Here is a 17,422-nt window from a genome sequence, read left to right as displayed (position 1 = left end):
AGAATTTGTTTCCATTGAATCACAAACCAAATCAAAAGTTGTATATATAAACCAAAAAGTTAAAAACCATTTTTTCAAGTTAAGATTATCATTGAGAATAACAAAAACAATAACTTATCGTGATTTATAGATTGCATCGATGAATAAATGTAATAAAAACCTAAAAAAACAATTACAAACTTGTCTCCATAAACATATAAACTACCATAAAAGCCTTAGTAGCAGTTTAACCTGATTTTAATGATTTGTAAAAAAAATGAAATCAAACCTGATAATTTTATCAAACTAAACAAGTAAATAATTAAACTATATTTTTTCAACTCGATTTAGTATATCTGTCTCGGATTTTAAATGTTCACACCTCAGTCTAGAAATATAACACTATTTACTGTATATGATTAAAAGATGAGAAAGAGGGAGCTCCCTTCAGTCCAAGCAAAGAAAGGATTGAGTTAGAATAGTCTCCCGCTTCATTCAATCATTCACATAGTAGCTGCAATCCGAAGCCTTTCTTCTTCTTCTTCTTCTTCAGGATTAAACCAGAACTTTTGCTTATCATCCACTGAGTGTTTGAATGAATGAGTCGGCAGCTGATTCAAACTCCATAACCATCCATGAGTGGACTGAAGGAAGCTCTCTCAAGCATAACCATTCAACAACTTTTGCCAACACAAAAGATTGGGACATCATAAACTACCATTCTTTGTATTTGCATTGCACAAATTATCGAAGCAGAATGATGTTCCTCATGCAAGTTATATCTAAAAATCACTAAAATTTGGATCTGTAATAACTATTCCTTAGAAGAAGAGTGACGAAGCTAGCAAAATAAGAGTCAAGATCAACTTTTTTGTTGTTTTTGTAAAGAATATCTACTAGAGAAATCTCAATCTAATGTGTCTGCCAACATTCCAAGGATAAAACAAGCTAAAAACAAACACATCCTTCCTATTGCATTGTTATGCCAATCTAGAAAGATATATCATATTCACGGTGATCGTTCCTGTAATTATTTCTGAAACTTAATTTAATTTTAACTTATTAGTAGAATTTCAGAGGAAGATGACAGAGAACAACGTGTCTAACAAATCACAAAAACAACTGTTTTATACGTTTGCAGTCAAAAATATATATCACAAAGCACAACGTCTCGAGAATCAAATATTAGTATTAAATCCCGCTTTTCTATGTTTAATGCAAATATTACCATCTTTATAAGCGTTTAAGGTGTGTGTGTGTTGCCTTTTTTGAAGGCACAAGAAGTTTGTTAACGAAACATTATATTTAACTGAGTCTAAGTCAAGAAATCACTACAAAGATCAATGTAATTAATTATTAGTAACCGAAAAAATAGTAAATTTATTCTGGAAATTAGAGGAGAAAAAAAATAAATGGCAAACAAAATATTGATCACCTGTTAAGACTAGTGTTTAGAGAGACTACTGCACAAATCGGAAGAATTAAACACAAGTAGACGATCTCACAGGGTTTGTATTGCAGAAGTTCTTCAGTTCCCAGTCTCCACCACTGAAACCCTAACTTATGCTCTTCACAAACTGCACGACATCAAGGCAAGGAGAAATGGAAAAGTAATTACATAATAAGAAACTATGAACTAACAGACTGCAGACATGAAGGTGAGAGTGGAATACACCATCACTTCACTTGCAAGGCCAAAAAAGAAAAAGATCCATAAAAACGCATAAAAATTATCAGCAAGATTATCAACGATGGAGAAGATGAAAGAAATCAAAGGCGACCCGAGGAGCCAAGCAAAAACAAACTCAAAGGGGGTAATCAATCAAGCGAGGTGTGATAAACATGGAGAGGTACTGAAAGTTTTTTTTTTTTTTTTCAGAAGGATTGGGGAGAGAAGTCAGACGTCTCAAAAGGCTAAACTAAAGGACGATGAGATAGATAGGCGTACATGTAATTAACTGATGGGAGTGAAAGAAAAAAGAAGTGAAAGCGACGCAAGGGCAGGTGATGGGAAGAAAAGTAGAGCAGATGAGGAAGAAACTGATCAGAAATGGGTGGATTCAGGGACAGGGAGATCTAAGGAGGTGGAGCTAGTGTCCAAAAGTTGCAAGAGGGAGGCATTGCAATTTGCATTGATGACAGGGGCAGGCAGGGGGCCAGAGGGTGGTGCGTGTACTGCCACTTTGACTGGACTTTTACTGGTTCTTGTAGGATCATAACATGTATGCGGATGGAGAACTGCTAGTTAATCATGGATCGATGAATAGATAGATGGACGGTGGGGTGGAGTGGAGTTCACTGTTTACTTCCCCCGTGCCTTGTTGCCATGGATTGGAAAGGCACTTCGTATTTGGCAGTGGCAGGGTCTTAATGTGGCACCTTGGGAAGGATGGGAAAGGGAGATCCTTTCAGATGTGTTTAACCATGAGAAAGTGATGGTGACAGACTTGGGGCTTGCAGCAATGGGAGATGCAGCCAGAGGCAGCTAGGCATGCAGCTCAGAAGGTGAGACTGGACCATCAAATGCTATATATATATATATATATATATATATATATATACAGTTTGGTTCTGCTGGGCGACGTCTGCTGGGCGTAACGTGGGCGACGGTTGAGCTGGAAGCCACGTGGACTTCCTCGCGCACTGGCCAGGGAGAAAAACGCCGCAAAACCCTCTCTGCCTCCCCTCCTCTCCTCGCGACCTTTTCTCCGCCGAAAACCCTAACCTTTCTCTTCGCCGCCGCAAACCCTCTCTGCCTCCACTTTTCTCCTCGCGCGACCTCTTCTCCGCCGCCGCAAACCCTCTCTGCCTCCCCTCCTCTCCTCGCGCGACCTCTTCTCCGCCGCCGCAAACCCTCCTGGGCCTTCTCCTCCGCCACGACGTCGAGTGCGTCGGCTCCACCTTCGCCTACAGCATCGTGCAGGCCTTTGCCGCCTTTGAAGCCAAGTGGGAGGACCTCTGCTCCGACATCGAACAGGGGAAGCTAAGCGCCAAGATCACCTCGCCGGAGATGAGGAAGGCTGTTGCAGAGCATCTCCGGCAGCCGGAGCCGGTGTTCGCGTCCGAAGTTAAGAAGAAATGTGAGAAGTTGAAGGAATTGGGTTGGTTCGGATTGATCCCGGAGCTGTGGCCCAACACCAAGTACGTGTACGCCATCATGACCGGCTCGATGATTTCCGTACACGAATAAGCTGAGGCACTACGCCGGCGGCGAGGCGGTGCCGTTGGTCTCCGCCGCCTACGGCTCCACTGAGAGCTGGATCGGAGCGAACTTGGAGCCCGAGAACCCGCCGGAAAAAGTGACCTTTACGGTGATCCCCACCTTCGCATACTTCGAGTTCATTCCCCTGCTCAATGAACGGGATGATAAAAAAGGAATTTTGGAGGCAGAGAAACCGGTGCCGCTCGCCGGAGTGGTGGTCGGGCGGCAGTACGAGATCGTCCTCACCGCCTTCACCGGACTTTACCGTTACACGAGAAAACACGAGAAACTTAATCCAATTGAAAATACTATGGACGTTAAACAACTCCCACAACTTCCTTGTGTTTTCTTCTTAATTAGAGTGACATTACATTATGGAACTTAATCCAATTGAAAATACTATGGACGTTAAACAACTCCCACTAGGCAACCTCAGCTCTTTCGCCTCTTCTTCATCTATTTCTTCAAATAAATAAGAACAACAGATGTCTGGTAAAAGAAATTACTGAAACAGAACGGAAGGAAAAGCAGCAAACAACTCAATGATAGCATCGGGCCAACGGAATTTTATAGAGAGGAACGAATCGAACAAAAAGAATGTCATATAAAAGAAAGACAGATGCAAGGGAATGATCAGAATAGTCAACTCCATAAAATTCTTTTTAAGTGATCAATTCACGCTTATATCAAACTGCTACTTTGTTTCATATACAGGATGGTCTCCATGAGCATTAGCATTTCAGCATGGAGCATTAGCATGTGCTTGAAGTGCATGGCCAACAATCCACACTGATAGATACATGATCACGGATCATTGCAAAGTGAACAGGCTATTATTGAAAAATTCCATAGCTGGAAGAAAGCAGAGCAAATATAATTCTACAGAATTTTATTTTAACTACCTCTCTTCATTCTGAAGGAGTGTCTTGAAGTAATAATAAAATTTGATTTGGAGGTCATGAATTTGAGTCTTGAAAATAACTAGACTACGTACAATAGATCTTTTACAAAATACATTGGACTGCCCTTTATTTCGTGTCCAGCCTCATTGCCTAATCCGTCGAGGAGTGAGTCAACATCCTCGCCCAACTCTGTGAATCTAGCATTGAGCTTATCTACCTTGCTTTGCTCTTAACCCAGGCAAATAAGCAGATCATTCAGTTCATCTTCACTCTCCTTCTCAGCTGCTTCTCTTGCTTCCGCTTTGATTACTTCGACATCAGGATACTGGACATATTCACCTTTTCTCAGCACCTTGACTTCATAAAATTCACATACAGTGCCGTGAGGTAGCATAGATCCTACAAAATGTAGCCAAATAACTAGATATGCATCACTTGAAAGTTTATTGAAAATACAAAGAGAGAAACAGCGTATTTAAGCATGGAAAGGACTTGGAAATATTTCAATTTTATTTTAAAACATGTATCCACCAACAGATTGCATCTTCATTACCAGATAAAGAATCATACAAAAAAATTAAGGCTCTGTACATTTATTTATGCAAGGGAAAACTGTTTACTAAAATAAATAATATTCTGTACATTTATTTATGCAAGGGAAAACTGTCTCAAATATTAACTATGATAATTTGCATTGATGAGTATCGCAGTATAAAAGAACTTCATTTCTCTAAGAGCTTCTTTAATATTAGGTAATTTTGGTACAACAACAACAATCATCCAAATGAGTCAAAGCTAATTGAACAACTGAGATTCTAACCTCACGATCCATAAGCATATTCATTAATGTAGTTATGCCACGAGTAATGGAAATAATTGCTTCTTGTATTCTGCATAAGCACAACTTAATTTAGATAAAAGATGATAGGTACAAACAAGAAAAAATACAGCAAACAAACCACAATTACTTTGCTTGCATGAGTACCTATTTGGGGAATGTGTGAGAAGAGCAGTTATAATCTGAAGCGTGTAATATCTGACCTAGAAGTCATCGTCTGATTGCAAAGAGACAAAATGTAAGTAAAAGGTGAAAAACAGGAGACAAGACCAAGAAATATCACTCAGTTACCAATAAACTTAGTAAGTAAAGGTTCAAATTAAGCATCACGGCCAGGAGTATTTGTTTGAATCAGAGCTCTCATTTCTGAAAACGAATCCACCAACACCCTGCATGAAAAAGATCTATTGCAACGTTTTATATCAGGTAACTCAGAGTAGTGTTGCAGCCAGAAATACATTTGATTACTAATTTATAACGCAGAGGTTGGCGGCCGTGAGCAGAAGGCGCCCAGCAAATCCTGGCGGCGGGCAGTGCAGGCGCGATAGGTGAGAAGAGAGCAAGAGCCCTGCGCGTTCCTCGCAAGCAGTGTCTTCACTTGTGAGGGGAGAAGATAGGTCGTGAGGGGAGAAGAGAGCAGGGGAGAAGAGATCTCTTCTTAACTTCGGACGCGAACACCGGCTCCGGCTGCCGGAGATGCTCTGCAACAGCCTTCCTCATCTCCGGCGAGGTGATCTTGGCGCTTAGCTTCCCCTGTTCGATGTCGGAGCAGAGGTCCTCCCACTTGGCTTCAAAGGCGGCAAAGGCCTGCACGATGCTGTAGGCGAAGGTGGAGCCGACGCACTCGACGTCGTGGCGGAGGAGAAGGCCCAGGAGGGTTTGCGGCGGCGGAGAAGAGGTCGCGCGAGGAGAGGAGGGGAGAAGAGGTCAGGAGAGAGGGTTTGCGGCGGCGAAGAGAAAGGTTAGGGTTTTCGGCGGAGAAAAGGTCGCGAGGAGAGGAGGGGAGGCAGAGAGGGTTTTGCGGCGTTTTTCTCCCTGGCCACGCGCACTCGAGGAAGTCCACGTGGCTTCCAGCTCAGCCGTCGCCCACGTTACGCCCAGCAGACGTCGCCCAGCAGAACCAAACTGTATATATATATATATATATATATATATATATATATATATATATATATATATATATATATATATATATATATATATATAGTTTTAAAGGCAAAAATATAATAAAATATGAAATAAATCATTGCTCCTGTCTTCCTTCCTCTTGTAAACTTGCAAAATTAATCATCAATGGGGTTTCACGCGTTCAAACGTACATGGGCCATGAAGTAGTCTTAGTTGGGCCGACAGCAATCATTTATAAAGCCCGTATTATAAGATTTTTTTTCAAAATTTCCACTTCATTTTTTATGACTTTTTAAAAGAAAATAAATCCACTTCGTTGCTGCCCTACAATATATCTCGGCAAGTTTTTGTCTGTTGGGAATAATGTAAAAATAAAAAATAAAATCCAAAAAAAAAAAAAAACTGCGATCTTGATGCCGTTTTCATGAGTCCACAGTTGCGGTGGTAAACGAGGCAATTGAGTCCATCTTCTTTATTATGGTATTAAAATTTATTTGGAAAGGTAATTAAATTAAGTAGAGTTTAAAATAATTTAAATTATTGAAATAGTTATTTAAGTTTAATTTAATTTAACTTTTATGAGTTTAAATTTGATTAAGTTTAATTTGTACTTCCCATTTAGATATTATCAAATTCTCAATTTAAATATATTTAATTGTTTAAAAATTTTATAATTTTAAATTTATTTAATTGATTATTAAATTTATTAATATAAATTTATTATTTATTTTAAATTTTTTTTATTATATTAATAAAAAATTTATTGATGAACTTGTTTGTACTTGAACATTAATTAATTATATATATTTAAATTTATTCGTTTAATTAACGTTATGGGTTAGGCTGACCTATCCATCATCGTGGCTGCCGTGACGGCGTCATGACGACGCGCTTCCTATTGCACGTATGTATAGCGATCAAAATAGCGCAATCATTTACCGACACGTAGCGAAGACGGACAATGGAGATCTGGGGAGGGAGGATAGCGGATGGTGCGATCCACCCAAATCTCGGGGCCCGCCGCCTTTTAAACGACTGGCATGACACGTGGCGACAACAACGCGACACGTCCCCGTGGGAGATCCTGCAGCGTCATTCTGGGTCAGGAGAGGAGTTGCGGTTCGCCGGTCCGGACCGGCTATGGCCGGTCGGCCGAGGATGACAATGAACGAGAATAATACAAGACAATTTAACAATGGGTATTTTAGGGATTTACTGAGACAATAGGTTTTTATGCGTGTTCTTCAAATTTTCGTTTCGGCGTTGCTCCTCGTCCCATAGAAACCATTTCCTTCCCATCCTTTGCCGACTTTGGTGAGATATTAGGGGCTTCTCCGAGTCCAAATCCCGTTTGATTCAAGTTGCGGTTTGTAGAATCCAGTCGGCGATTGCTGAGACATCAATGCTGAGTTTCTTAGCGACGTTCCAACCGGATTCAGCGTAGTTTGGGGCTCTCGTTTGGGATTTACAATCTTCTATTTCTTTCGCCATCGCTGGTTTTGGACTTGGAGTTGCTGCTTCTTCCATTGCTCGGGCATCGGGAAAGTGTCGAATTCTTCTGGTCGCTATCTGGTGTTTCTTTTGGGCTTCCGTCCCGCGAGGAAAGCGAAAGAAGTTTGTTTAGCATTTGACAATCTGTAGTACATCTTGGCTAAGAAAGCAGAAGCATAGCTCAAGATTAAGCAATCTTAGCTAAATAGCTGTTTCACTTCAGCTTGCTTCAGGTATTTTGGGCAAATTACTCGCTTTTGTGTTGACTGTTCCTTTATGATCCACTTGATTGTACAATGTTTAAATCCAACTTTTATATGAAACCTGGGTGTTTTCATGATGGAGAAGTCATATGATCTGCTTCTTGACTACAATTTATCTTGCTTTTAGAAATTTTGAAGATTTTTTCTTATTAGAGATGGTTAGGAGAACAGATGACATTGTAATCTCTGTTGGTCATTCCTTCATCCCTCTCATAGATTAGTGCTTAGCAATACCCCTTGAGATTAATCTTTTGGAGATTGTTCTCGAAATTGCTGCCCATGAAGGTTCTAAGACCAGTTCAGGTTACTCACCACTTCATGATTCTCCTTGAACTCCTTGTGATGTTGTTTGCGTTCCAGTGTAAGGCCCAATCACCAGATGCATCAGCAACCAATGCAAGCTCATTGATTGCTCTTCTCCAAGATTATGCTTACCATGCTCTCCCCCATACCGGAATTATCTACAATGGGACTGTGCCCTCGAATCTCACTGGGATTAGGATTGCAGCAGTAAGACTCAAAAGTAGGAGTTTGAGCAGGAGAGGAATGAGCTATAACGAATTTGGCATCCCACTCGGTCTTATTGTGAAACCATATGTCAAAAGGCTTGTATTGGTGTAACAATTTGGGGAATTGATCTTCTTTCTACTACCTTCTTACTGGTTATACCTTCCTGACTCCTGTTACTGGGCTCCTTGCTTATGATGCATCAAATTTGTCTGCCACAAACTTGCCAGAATTGCATGTGCTAGTTTTAGAATTACCCATCTCCATTAGTTTCACAAATGCCACTACTGTTCCGAGTGGTGTCATAGCAAGTTGTGTGTGGTTCGGTTTGAATAGCTTACTAGAATTCTGGAACTTGGTGTCAAGCAATTCGTGTCCAACATATGGCCTGGGCCACTTCTCCATTGTGGTCAACTCTAGCAAGATAGCTGCTTCTCAAAGCAGCAACTCTAGGGTTAGGAAGATTGTTGGTGGTGTCGTTGGTGGCTTGTTCGCTGTAGTTCTCTTCGGCTTACTTCTTTACTGCTTAATCCGGGTTAGAAAGAATAGGGTAGCACAAATGGAGCAGCATGCAGATGCAGGTGTATCACTGCAAACTTGCAAGGGTCGGAAACACACAAGTTCTTGTGGCTTTAGTAACTCTAACATGAGAACGAACTAGTTGCTTAAGTGCAATTGTAAAAAGGAGCCCCTTCATGGTTGGAACTTGGAACACTAGGAACAATCTTAAGACTGTCTTCCAAGTGTTACATATGTACAGAACTAGCAGACAGGCATTGCTTTGTTCCTTGTTCTCTTGCATTAGTTCAGTTAACATTTTTACGATTTGGGTTAAACTCAATTGTTTAGTGTGTACAGCGATTCTTTCTAGGTTGTTTGTGTTTGAATTGATTGAGTCCGAGACATTGTTGAGGTTTTCAGATAGCATCTCTCTCAAGTTGGAGATGTTTCTGTCATATATTTGTTGGATAGCATTCTTTGAGGAATCTTGTTTATAAATCTGAGACATCATTCATTTGGTGGTGCATGGCTCCATTTAAACCATCTTGTGCTTTCTATTACTGAATAAATCAATTCTCAGTACAAGTTCTGGATCCGAGTTGTTCTTGCTACTTGTACTAATGATATGTTGATATGCTGCTTGTTTAATCCAATCATGATAGTGTTCAGGAAACATCATTGTTCCATCTGTTTTTTAGTTTTTTTTACTGTTTAGCAGTTGCAAGTTTTGGTAGATTCTATGTAATCTTCTAGATATCTGGAAAATTCAGCCATTGCTTTACTTAATAACTGAGATTCTTCCAGTTCTTTTTTTTTTGCAAAGATTATTCATTCAAATTCAACCAAAAAACCAATGAAGAAATTTTCTGGTGAGAATGAAGTTGATGGTGAAATGTTCCTAATATTCTAGCTAATAAAGGAGCAACTGGGTGACAATCTGACACATCCATCTGATATGAGATATTCTATCAAATAATAAGCGAATTATCTCGTCTAAAAACAGATGCTTTATTATCTGCTATTTCCAGTTGGACTCTATAAACTAATAATAGAATTCGTCACTTTCCAATATAATTATGCCCTGCTAAATGCTATAATCAAATAAATAAATATTTCATTTCACGTTAAAATTTATATATATCCTTTTCTAAGAAAATGATTTTAGTTCAAGTGTCAATAAGTACTGATGCTTCATTATTCTTATTGTAAACTAGTTCTCAATATAAAATATCCATTTCGGCCGGAGAGCAGAGCAGCCCATCCTGCAGGCAGGGGGCTTCATTACTCGACGCCACAGACTCCTCTGCCACTAAATATTTCCTTAAAATACACCCCAAAGAATGGCAAATGTCTTCATCCAAGAAGACAATTATATTCTGCTCATATTTTTTAAATATCCGGCACTTGGCCAAACTCTGAAATAGCTAATTTGCAGCACTGTTAATGTTGTAGGTACGCAGACAAAGCTGCCCAAAGATGACACACCATGACACTCCCCTCCTCACCCCTCCAAATCCTCTCCTTGGCTTGAAGAATAAAATATGCTTGAATCGCTCCAAAATGTATACAACTTTCAGCAGATAGAGTTGTTCCTTTGTCATGGATGCAAGTGAACTCCAGGCACAACCCACCCATCATCCATCTTGAATATCCCCATGAAACAGCAGAGCCCTCACGTGTGCCATCCTCGTGCGCTGCACCCGGAACGAAGTGGCCATTAACAATGCCATCAAGATTCGGAGCCCCCAATGTTAGAGAGCAGAGAGCTGTCTGGCTGTTTGCAATGGACTTCCCCTACTCCCCACCAACTGCTGTGGATTCACACGAAATTTAAGGCCATGATGCTTCCTCGTTGATGGTGAAAAATGGCACAGCAAACTTGTGACTCTAAAATTCAGAAAGATTTATGATCACCTGCAGAAGGTTAATTAATTTATTGGAGGGGGGCAATGGTGGCACATGTGCGAGGAGGCTTGAGAAAAGGAGGGAGCTTTGTGGGCGAACCCCCACACATCTGTCCCTGCCCTTCACAACGTGCCTTGCCATGTGCTTTTTATATTACTTCTCCAGGGAATCCTATGCTCCACCAATATCTACTCTACTCTACTCTGCCACTGTCCTTCCTTCCTCGCTCCAATTATATTATTTGTCAGCTTGTTCTCACATTGCGCCAGCCAGCTTTAATGCGTTCCTCTCTGGTCTAATTTGCCACGATTAAACACATTGGAATATCTATCTGAACAAAAAAGATCAAGTAATGCATCGCACATGTATATACTACGTGAGCTCAGATTCTTAAACTCAGGTGTGTGTTAATATTTGATTAAAAGAAAGACTTGCAACAGTTATTTGATAATGAATCATTGGTGGCTGTAGATGCAGGATACTTCAAGGAACTGAGCAGTCTACTGATGTGATATGTTCCTCAAGAAATCAAAACTTGCTTGACTGTTGGAATTCAAAGCAGAATGGCGATCATATAATACAGGGTACGATTTGAGCCTAATATTCTTTGCAATTTCTACTTTCCTCGAGATGGGAAGAAAAAGACTAAAAAGGAAGGTGTGATTTTTATTGCTTCGTGGGCCATTGTCATGTTCCTGCAGGCGCTTTAGCCAAAGTCTTTCATTCTCATGTGAAAACAATAAAAACTCTCGTCGATTAGCCCAACCATCTTCTTGGCCATTAAGTCCTCCAAGTCTCGCAAGACTACTTCAGCTTCTTGGCCATTAACCATTTCACATATGTCTCCCCAAAGGGTGCATCTGATATCGTATACAAAGTTGGAGTCCCTGCAACGTCCGCAGCAAGATTCTGCTGCTCTCCTCTTTTCCAGACGATGGACACATCTACCAAATATTATGATGATCAAATATATGCAAGATATTGGGTCAATAAACTCTACAAGATTTCATGTTCCGGGACCATTCTGACAAACTCATGTGTTCTATTGAGACTCCACGGATGATCTCTACTGAGATTGAGGTTCCAAGATACCACTTCTTCTTCTTCTTCTTATTCAATAACCTGTACCATCCCAAATTAGTAATTTTAGCACAATGAAAGATAAATTACACTACTTTTTAGTCTACATGACAAGCTTTCAGCAGTAAGCTTCTCTTCCCGTATCCATGCACCTATTTATACCTGCTCTCCTCCTCAGAAGCATCCATAGGACCGCTCCATAATCTCTCTCCTAAACCTTTTTTACTCCCTGCTATATATTTCTGCTGTGAGTCATAGCGTTGTCCTCGCATCGAGAAAAGGGGCTGAGGCCTGAAGCCTTCTTCCGGTGCCCAAAGCTGGGCTCTCTCCAATTTCTTTCTGCCCTCCAGCAGCATGTCTGGCTTATACGGCCATGGCTTCTCCCCTGCCAGAGTTGTCTCCCCACAGATTAGAAGCACGACGGACGTCGATAGGTATAGCAGCGGATTTCTCCCATTTCTTGTCCAAATATTTGGGTTTTGTGATGATTCACACTGTTGTTATCGCTGTAACAGTCACTACCTAGCGGAGCTGGTAGCAGAACATCAAAAGCTGGGACCTTTCATGCAGGTTCTTCCTATATGTAGCCGCTTACTGAATCAAGGTTAGGAGTTTTTTAGGGTTCATAAGGTTTTCAGTTTCGACCATCAACTCGTGTCGTGTCTGTTCATCTTCCCTATTATACAAGAATTTCAGGACAGGACCTCTCTTCAGTTGATGCACACTTCTTGTTGGAGTACTTCCCTGATTGAATTGGGAGTTGATGCTTCTTTAATCTTGTTTGGTTGTTACATTAAATGGTGATTATCCTTATATCCGTTGGCATTGATCTATCAAGATGTGAAGTATCATAGAGCATAGAAATATCTGTTCCTTTAATGAAATTTGAGGTTTATTAGAAGCGTCTAGCTCCTTTAAATATCAGATTGATTTGCTAGTTATTCGTGCGTGTGATTTGCTCCCCCTCCCCCTTTTCTGTCTTTTGTATGATTAGGTTCTTGCTAGTCCGATGAAGAACATATGTCTTCCTCTTTAGGTTCTTTTTATGATTTATAGCTTATACATATGTATTCACAATTTTGTATGAACTATTACTGTCTTCAATTTTCCAATCACTACACTAGTCATCTATGCATTTCATGTTGCTTTGGTATTGGATTGTATAATTTGCTGGGAGAATTTTTTATGAATACCATTTCTTGTTGTCAATTATGGATTTTTTTTCTGTTGGCGATAGGTAATTGTCTATCATTTATATTATGATAATTCTTTTTACTAACGAGTACCTACACTTGGTAGAGATCATCATGTAAGGTGATCTATTATTTTTTTCTTTTCAAGTATGAGTGAGCCATGTATGTTGGATGTTCTTTGTCTCACATAGTGTTCCAACAATAATTTGCTTGCAGAGATAATGCGAGTCTCAGGGATGCTTCACATTCAAGGTTTTGATGACAATAACCAGTTGCGACATAGAAGTCCCAGTCCCATGGCTATTTCTACCCTTATTTCTAATGCCAGGGGGCCTGGTTATGGTGGCTGGGTTGGATCTCCGCAGGAGGTAGCAATGTGTGAATTATCTTACTCTATTTAGAATAAACAATGATTTTTCTTTATGCAATAATGTGTTGGATCTTGAGTAGGTAATCTATCTCTCTTGTTCGATTATTTGAAACTGTGTTCTAATTTAACAATTTGTTGAAAGATTTGATTGAACAGAATTAGTTCACTTGAATGCATCTAGAGAACACTTGGTACATCAGCATAATTAGGAAACAGTATCAGATGTTTGAGTTGGTAAAAGCCATCTGCAGTTCAAAATTTCTAACACGAAAGAAAACTATTGATCAACCATCAGGATGGACAAACTCTATCAACATCTAGGTCTGAAGTTGTCTGACCAGAAGATGATCTAGCCTGTTTTCTCAGGCCTAATATCCTGCATTTCCAAGTCAGCAACTAATCTGCCATGAGTACAACTGTGTAGAGAGAGATTTCTAGTTGTCGATGAAGATGATACAACATCCAAGGAGCTAAAGAAAATGCCACTAAGCTTGAGCAAAGGCCATGATAATTCTCAGAGTTTTACCTGAACCTTTAAAACACCAAACCAACCATCTCGCAGCAGAAAAATGTCTATCCCGGTATCAAACAGAGAAAATGCAGTGAACATTTTTTCAATCCTGGCTGAGTAACACTGAAAGAAGAAATGATTGATTGCAAGTCTTTTCAGCAGACCAAGTATTAGCCATAGGGTATAAACTGCAGGTATTAAGTTTGTTAAAGTAGAGTAGACCAACCAAAGCAAGGGTGCCCATGCATCCAAATAGTCATGGTGCAAAAGAAACTCCTAAGCCAAGCCAAGAGAATCCGCCATTTGGGGACCATATCTAAGTGACAGGAGTTGCCCACCAAGTGGGATAGAGCAGGCAGCCAACTGAAATTCCAACAAAAGAAAATTGAGGAACAGGCCTGATAAAGTACAGTATCTAGTACCGGTAAAATCTAATTGACTGATGGGAATGCCTTACTCTCTACAGCATACAAACATATCCAAAGTGACACATGCTGCACAATGACAATGCCAGAATCGTGAAGTACAGGATCTGGTTACTGAAATGGAAGAACTGTCTGCACAAAAATCTTAAATTACTGCATAGACTAGATATGTCTCTAAGGGAAATACCAGATTTAGTCAGGGGTTGTCAATTCCTACTGCTTAGAAGAGAAATATCCCCTATCCATAATTGGCTGCCACAGAGACCTAGGTCTTGAAACATTGACCCACTAGCAAAGGTAAACCTTGTTAAGCATTGGATACAATGAATTCTAAGATTTAGGATGCCACTTTGAAAGTTGTTGCCAAGGTCAAACATTGAGCCACTAGCAAAGGAAAACCTAGTTAAGCATTTGATACAATGAATGCCAAGATCGAGTGCTTTGAAAGATGTTCCCAAGGTCTCTCATAGAGATTGTAATATATAGGTTGTTGACATATAATGTCCTAGGCTGCTAGATTTCTAACCAAACACAAATCTCAGACCCATGATGCCGAAGGAACTGATTGGTATGATTTGAACCCTTGGCCTCCTGCTCTAATACTAGGTTGATATTAATTAGCTAACCACTTATCTGAATTAATTCGCTAACCACTAATCACCATGGGGCTAAACACTGCTCTCTTTGAAAAGAAGACCCATCCAATAATCTCTAATTTAACATCTTTGCAAATAATTATTGTTGGTTTTGTAGTCTATATTAGCGTGTTGTTAAAAAGGGTGGAAACTTTGGCATTTGTCCAATAAATAAATGAACTAGGTTGAGTCAAGACAACCAATTAATTGTTTATGTATGCTAATCATTAATTGAGTAATTATTAATTTCTTAGTATATCTACATCAAATTGCTAGATGTGGAACATCTTTTAAGAAAAGATTTACACTAATTCAGTATTTCCTTCCTTTTTTTCCTATTTGAATGCATTTTTCCTTTTTGATAATGTCCTTGGTGTTTGACTCTATTTGTTGGCGTGGAAACTTTAGCAAATCAGGAATTAACATTTTTGGTGTTGGTTATTACATAAAAGCTTCTATTTTTGAAATTTTGCTTACTAGATTATTAAGTAGTGGAGGATGTGAAGACATTGAAAATTTTGAACAGGAGTCCTTGGAAAACAGGTCTGATTAACTAAGCAATATAGTTAGCAATTGGATTCATTCATATGGAAATACAATGGCTATTTAATATATTACTTCATTTCTTCAACGATAATTGTCTTGATATTTTCTAAATTCCCATGAGTGTTCCAAGTTAAGAAAACTTAGCTGTGTCTTTAAATCATATTAAGAATCCTCATTAAATTACAGAGAATGAGCTTACAACTGTGAATTATTACTGAGTTATGGTCAGGTAAGGTGAAATGCTCCCTTTTTGCAAGAAATAGAGGAAACCTTGATATATTTGTTTTAAACTTTCTAGGTGTTTTGGTTGCTAACTCTCATAGTGATTTAAATTGAATATTTTCTTCCTACCTAGCATTGAGAATTGCAATTAATCCTTGATAAGAGAATAGGTTTTCCTCAAGAAGTTGCCATGGATTGGCGAGTACCAGCTACATCTCCAAGTTCCTCCACCTTAAAGAAAATTTTGCGCTTAGAAATTCCAGTCGATGCCTATCCTAGTGTATGTCTTCTACCCTATACATCTTTTGTTCTGTTCTTTGAACTGTGGCTCACCCTTTTAGATGGCATTTAGTTCAATTTTGTTGGGCGTCTTATCGGGCCGAGGGGTAATTCCCTGAAAAGAATTGAAGCGTCAACAGGATGCCGTATTTATATAAGAGGAAAGGGTTCGATAAAAGATCCTGTTCAGGTAACAAAAAGTTTGATAACTTCTTAGATAACATTATCTAACGTTTCCGCCTTTCTGGAATTATAAGATAAAAAGAATGCAATATGAAGCATGCTATGAAATATTAGTTTCATCTTGTCGTTTTAAAATCTAATTTGTCTGTGAACCAATGGTCATCGCAATACAACCCTACTTATCCTTGAGCTAATGTTTTTTCGAAGGAGAATAAATTGAGGGGAAGATCAGGTTATGAACACTTGAATGATCCATTGCATATCTTGATTGAGGCTGAGTTGCCTGCGAATGTCATTGATACAAGATTGAGAGATGCACAGGAAATTATAGAAGAGTTACTAAAACCAGTTGTGAGTATTTCTCAGTAACTTGAGCATTCCTTATCTATCCACAGATGAGCATATAAACGAGACTCATTGAACCGTATATAACTATTATCACAGGACGAGTCACAGGATTTCTACAAGAGACAGCAGCTCCGAGAATTAGCAATGCTAAATTCTAGTCTAAGAGAGGTCAGCCCTCATCCAAATGGCAGTGTTTCTCCATTCAACAACGGGATGAAACGAGCGAAAATGGGACAGTAGAATTATATGAAGTTTCCCAGGGGTTATTTTCATCAAACGCTAGCTCTGTTGGTATCTGATCAAATCCCTTCTAAAGATAAGCTTCTGAAATGGAGTTGGACTGAGACCTGCTAGCCACAGTTCTCTTTCAAAAGAGAAAAGGTTTTACCGAAGCACTTCTAGTGTTGATGTCCATGTTCAGTAAAGCTGAGCTAAATGTGCTGTAAACCAGGAATATTCATTTTATTCATTTTCGCTTGTCGACTTTGATCGACTGATAGTGTGCCTCTTGACTGATGAACGAATGAACAATGCTCTGAGATTGAATGCTTTCTTGTTTTAGTGTCAGAGAAGGTACACATCTGTTTGTTCCCTCTTTCTAGTGTTTGATGAACGGTGGAATTTGTTTAGCAAAGACGCAGACTGCAAGATGAGTTATGGAGATGAATTTTCTGCTTCCAATTTATATTTATATATATATATATATATAATTCTTATAATTCTACAAATAGAAAGTTATTGATTATAGAAATACATTTGTTGCTTGATCCTATTCAACTTCATTACAAAAACGACGACGAACAAACAGAGCGGGACAATGAACGGTAGATGATTTGGTATCGCGAGGGTGATATAATCACAACCCTCAATCAAGAGACCATCCCAGGCGAACGCAAAGCATTCGAGAAACCCCT

At 39.4% G+C, this 17,422-nt stretch overlaps 1 protein-coding gene, 1 long non-coding RNA gene and 1 pseudogene across 5 annotated transcripts; 2 read left to right on the top strand and 1 right to left on the bottom strand.

The window, feature by feature from the left end:
• Window positions 1-4,025: 4,025 nt before the first annotated feature.
• Window positions 4,026-5,826, bottom strand: LOC141848121 (uncharacterized). Of its 3 annotated transcripts, none has more exons than XR_012603467.1 (5): window positions 5,390-5,826; window positions 5,213-5,325; window positions 5,069-5,138; window positions 4,904-4,973; window positions 4,026-4,482 (listed from the first exon to the last, which is right to left on the bottom strand). It is a non-coding gene; the product is annotated as an uncharacterized LOC141848121 (long non-coding RNA). The 3 variants fall into 3 exon arrangements; XR_012603466.1 differs by having other exon boundaries at window positions 5,213-5,310; XR_012603465.1 differs by having other exon boundaries at window positions 5,213-5,826.
• A 2,253-nt stretch (window positions 5,827-8,079) lies between these two features.
• Window positions 8,080-8,979, top strand: LOC141846918 (uncharacterized; annotated as a pseudogene).
• A 2,605-nt stretch (window positions 8,980-11,584) lies between these two features.
• On the top strand, window positions 11,585-17,060 carry LOC141847425 (KH domain-containing protein SPIN1-like). Of its 2 annotated transcripts, XM_074735470.1 has the most exons (7): window positions 11,588-12,230; window positions 12,312-12,400; window positions 13,206-13,357; window positions 15,862-15,978; window positions 16,051-16,167; window positions 16,368-16,511; window positions 16,605-17,060. In XM_074735470.1, the coding sequence occupies exons 1-7, from the start codon at window positions 12,151-12,153 to the stop codon at window positions 16,746-16,748; spliced, it is 843 nt and encodes a 280-aa protein (XP_074591571.1). In that variant the 5' UTR covers window positions 11,588-12,150; the 3' UTR covers window positions 16,749-17,060. The 2 variants fall into 2 exon arrangements, with proteins under 2 accessions (XP_074591570.1, XP_074591571.1); XM_074735469.1 differs by having other exon boundaries at window positions 11,585-12,400.
• The last annotated feature ends 362 nt before the right edge of the window (window positions 17,061-17,422 follow it).

Source organism: Curcuma longa, chromosome 16 (genome assembly GCF_044706935.1).
Source record: "Curcuma longa cultivar G26 ecotype Majalengka, Jawa Barat chromosome 16, ITB_CL_G26_1.1, whole genome shotgun sequence".
Classification (NCBI taxonomy): Eukaryota; Viridiplantae; Streptophyta; class Magnoliopsida; order Zingiberales; family Zingiberaceae; genus Curcuma; species Curcuma longa.
Note: the sequence above shows the minus strand (reverse complement) of the source record. Positions and strands in the feature narration are given on the sequence as shown.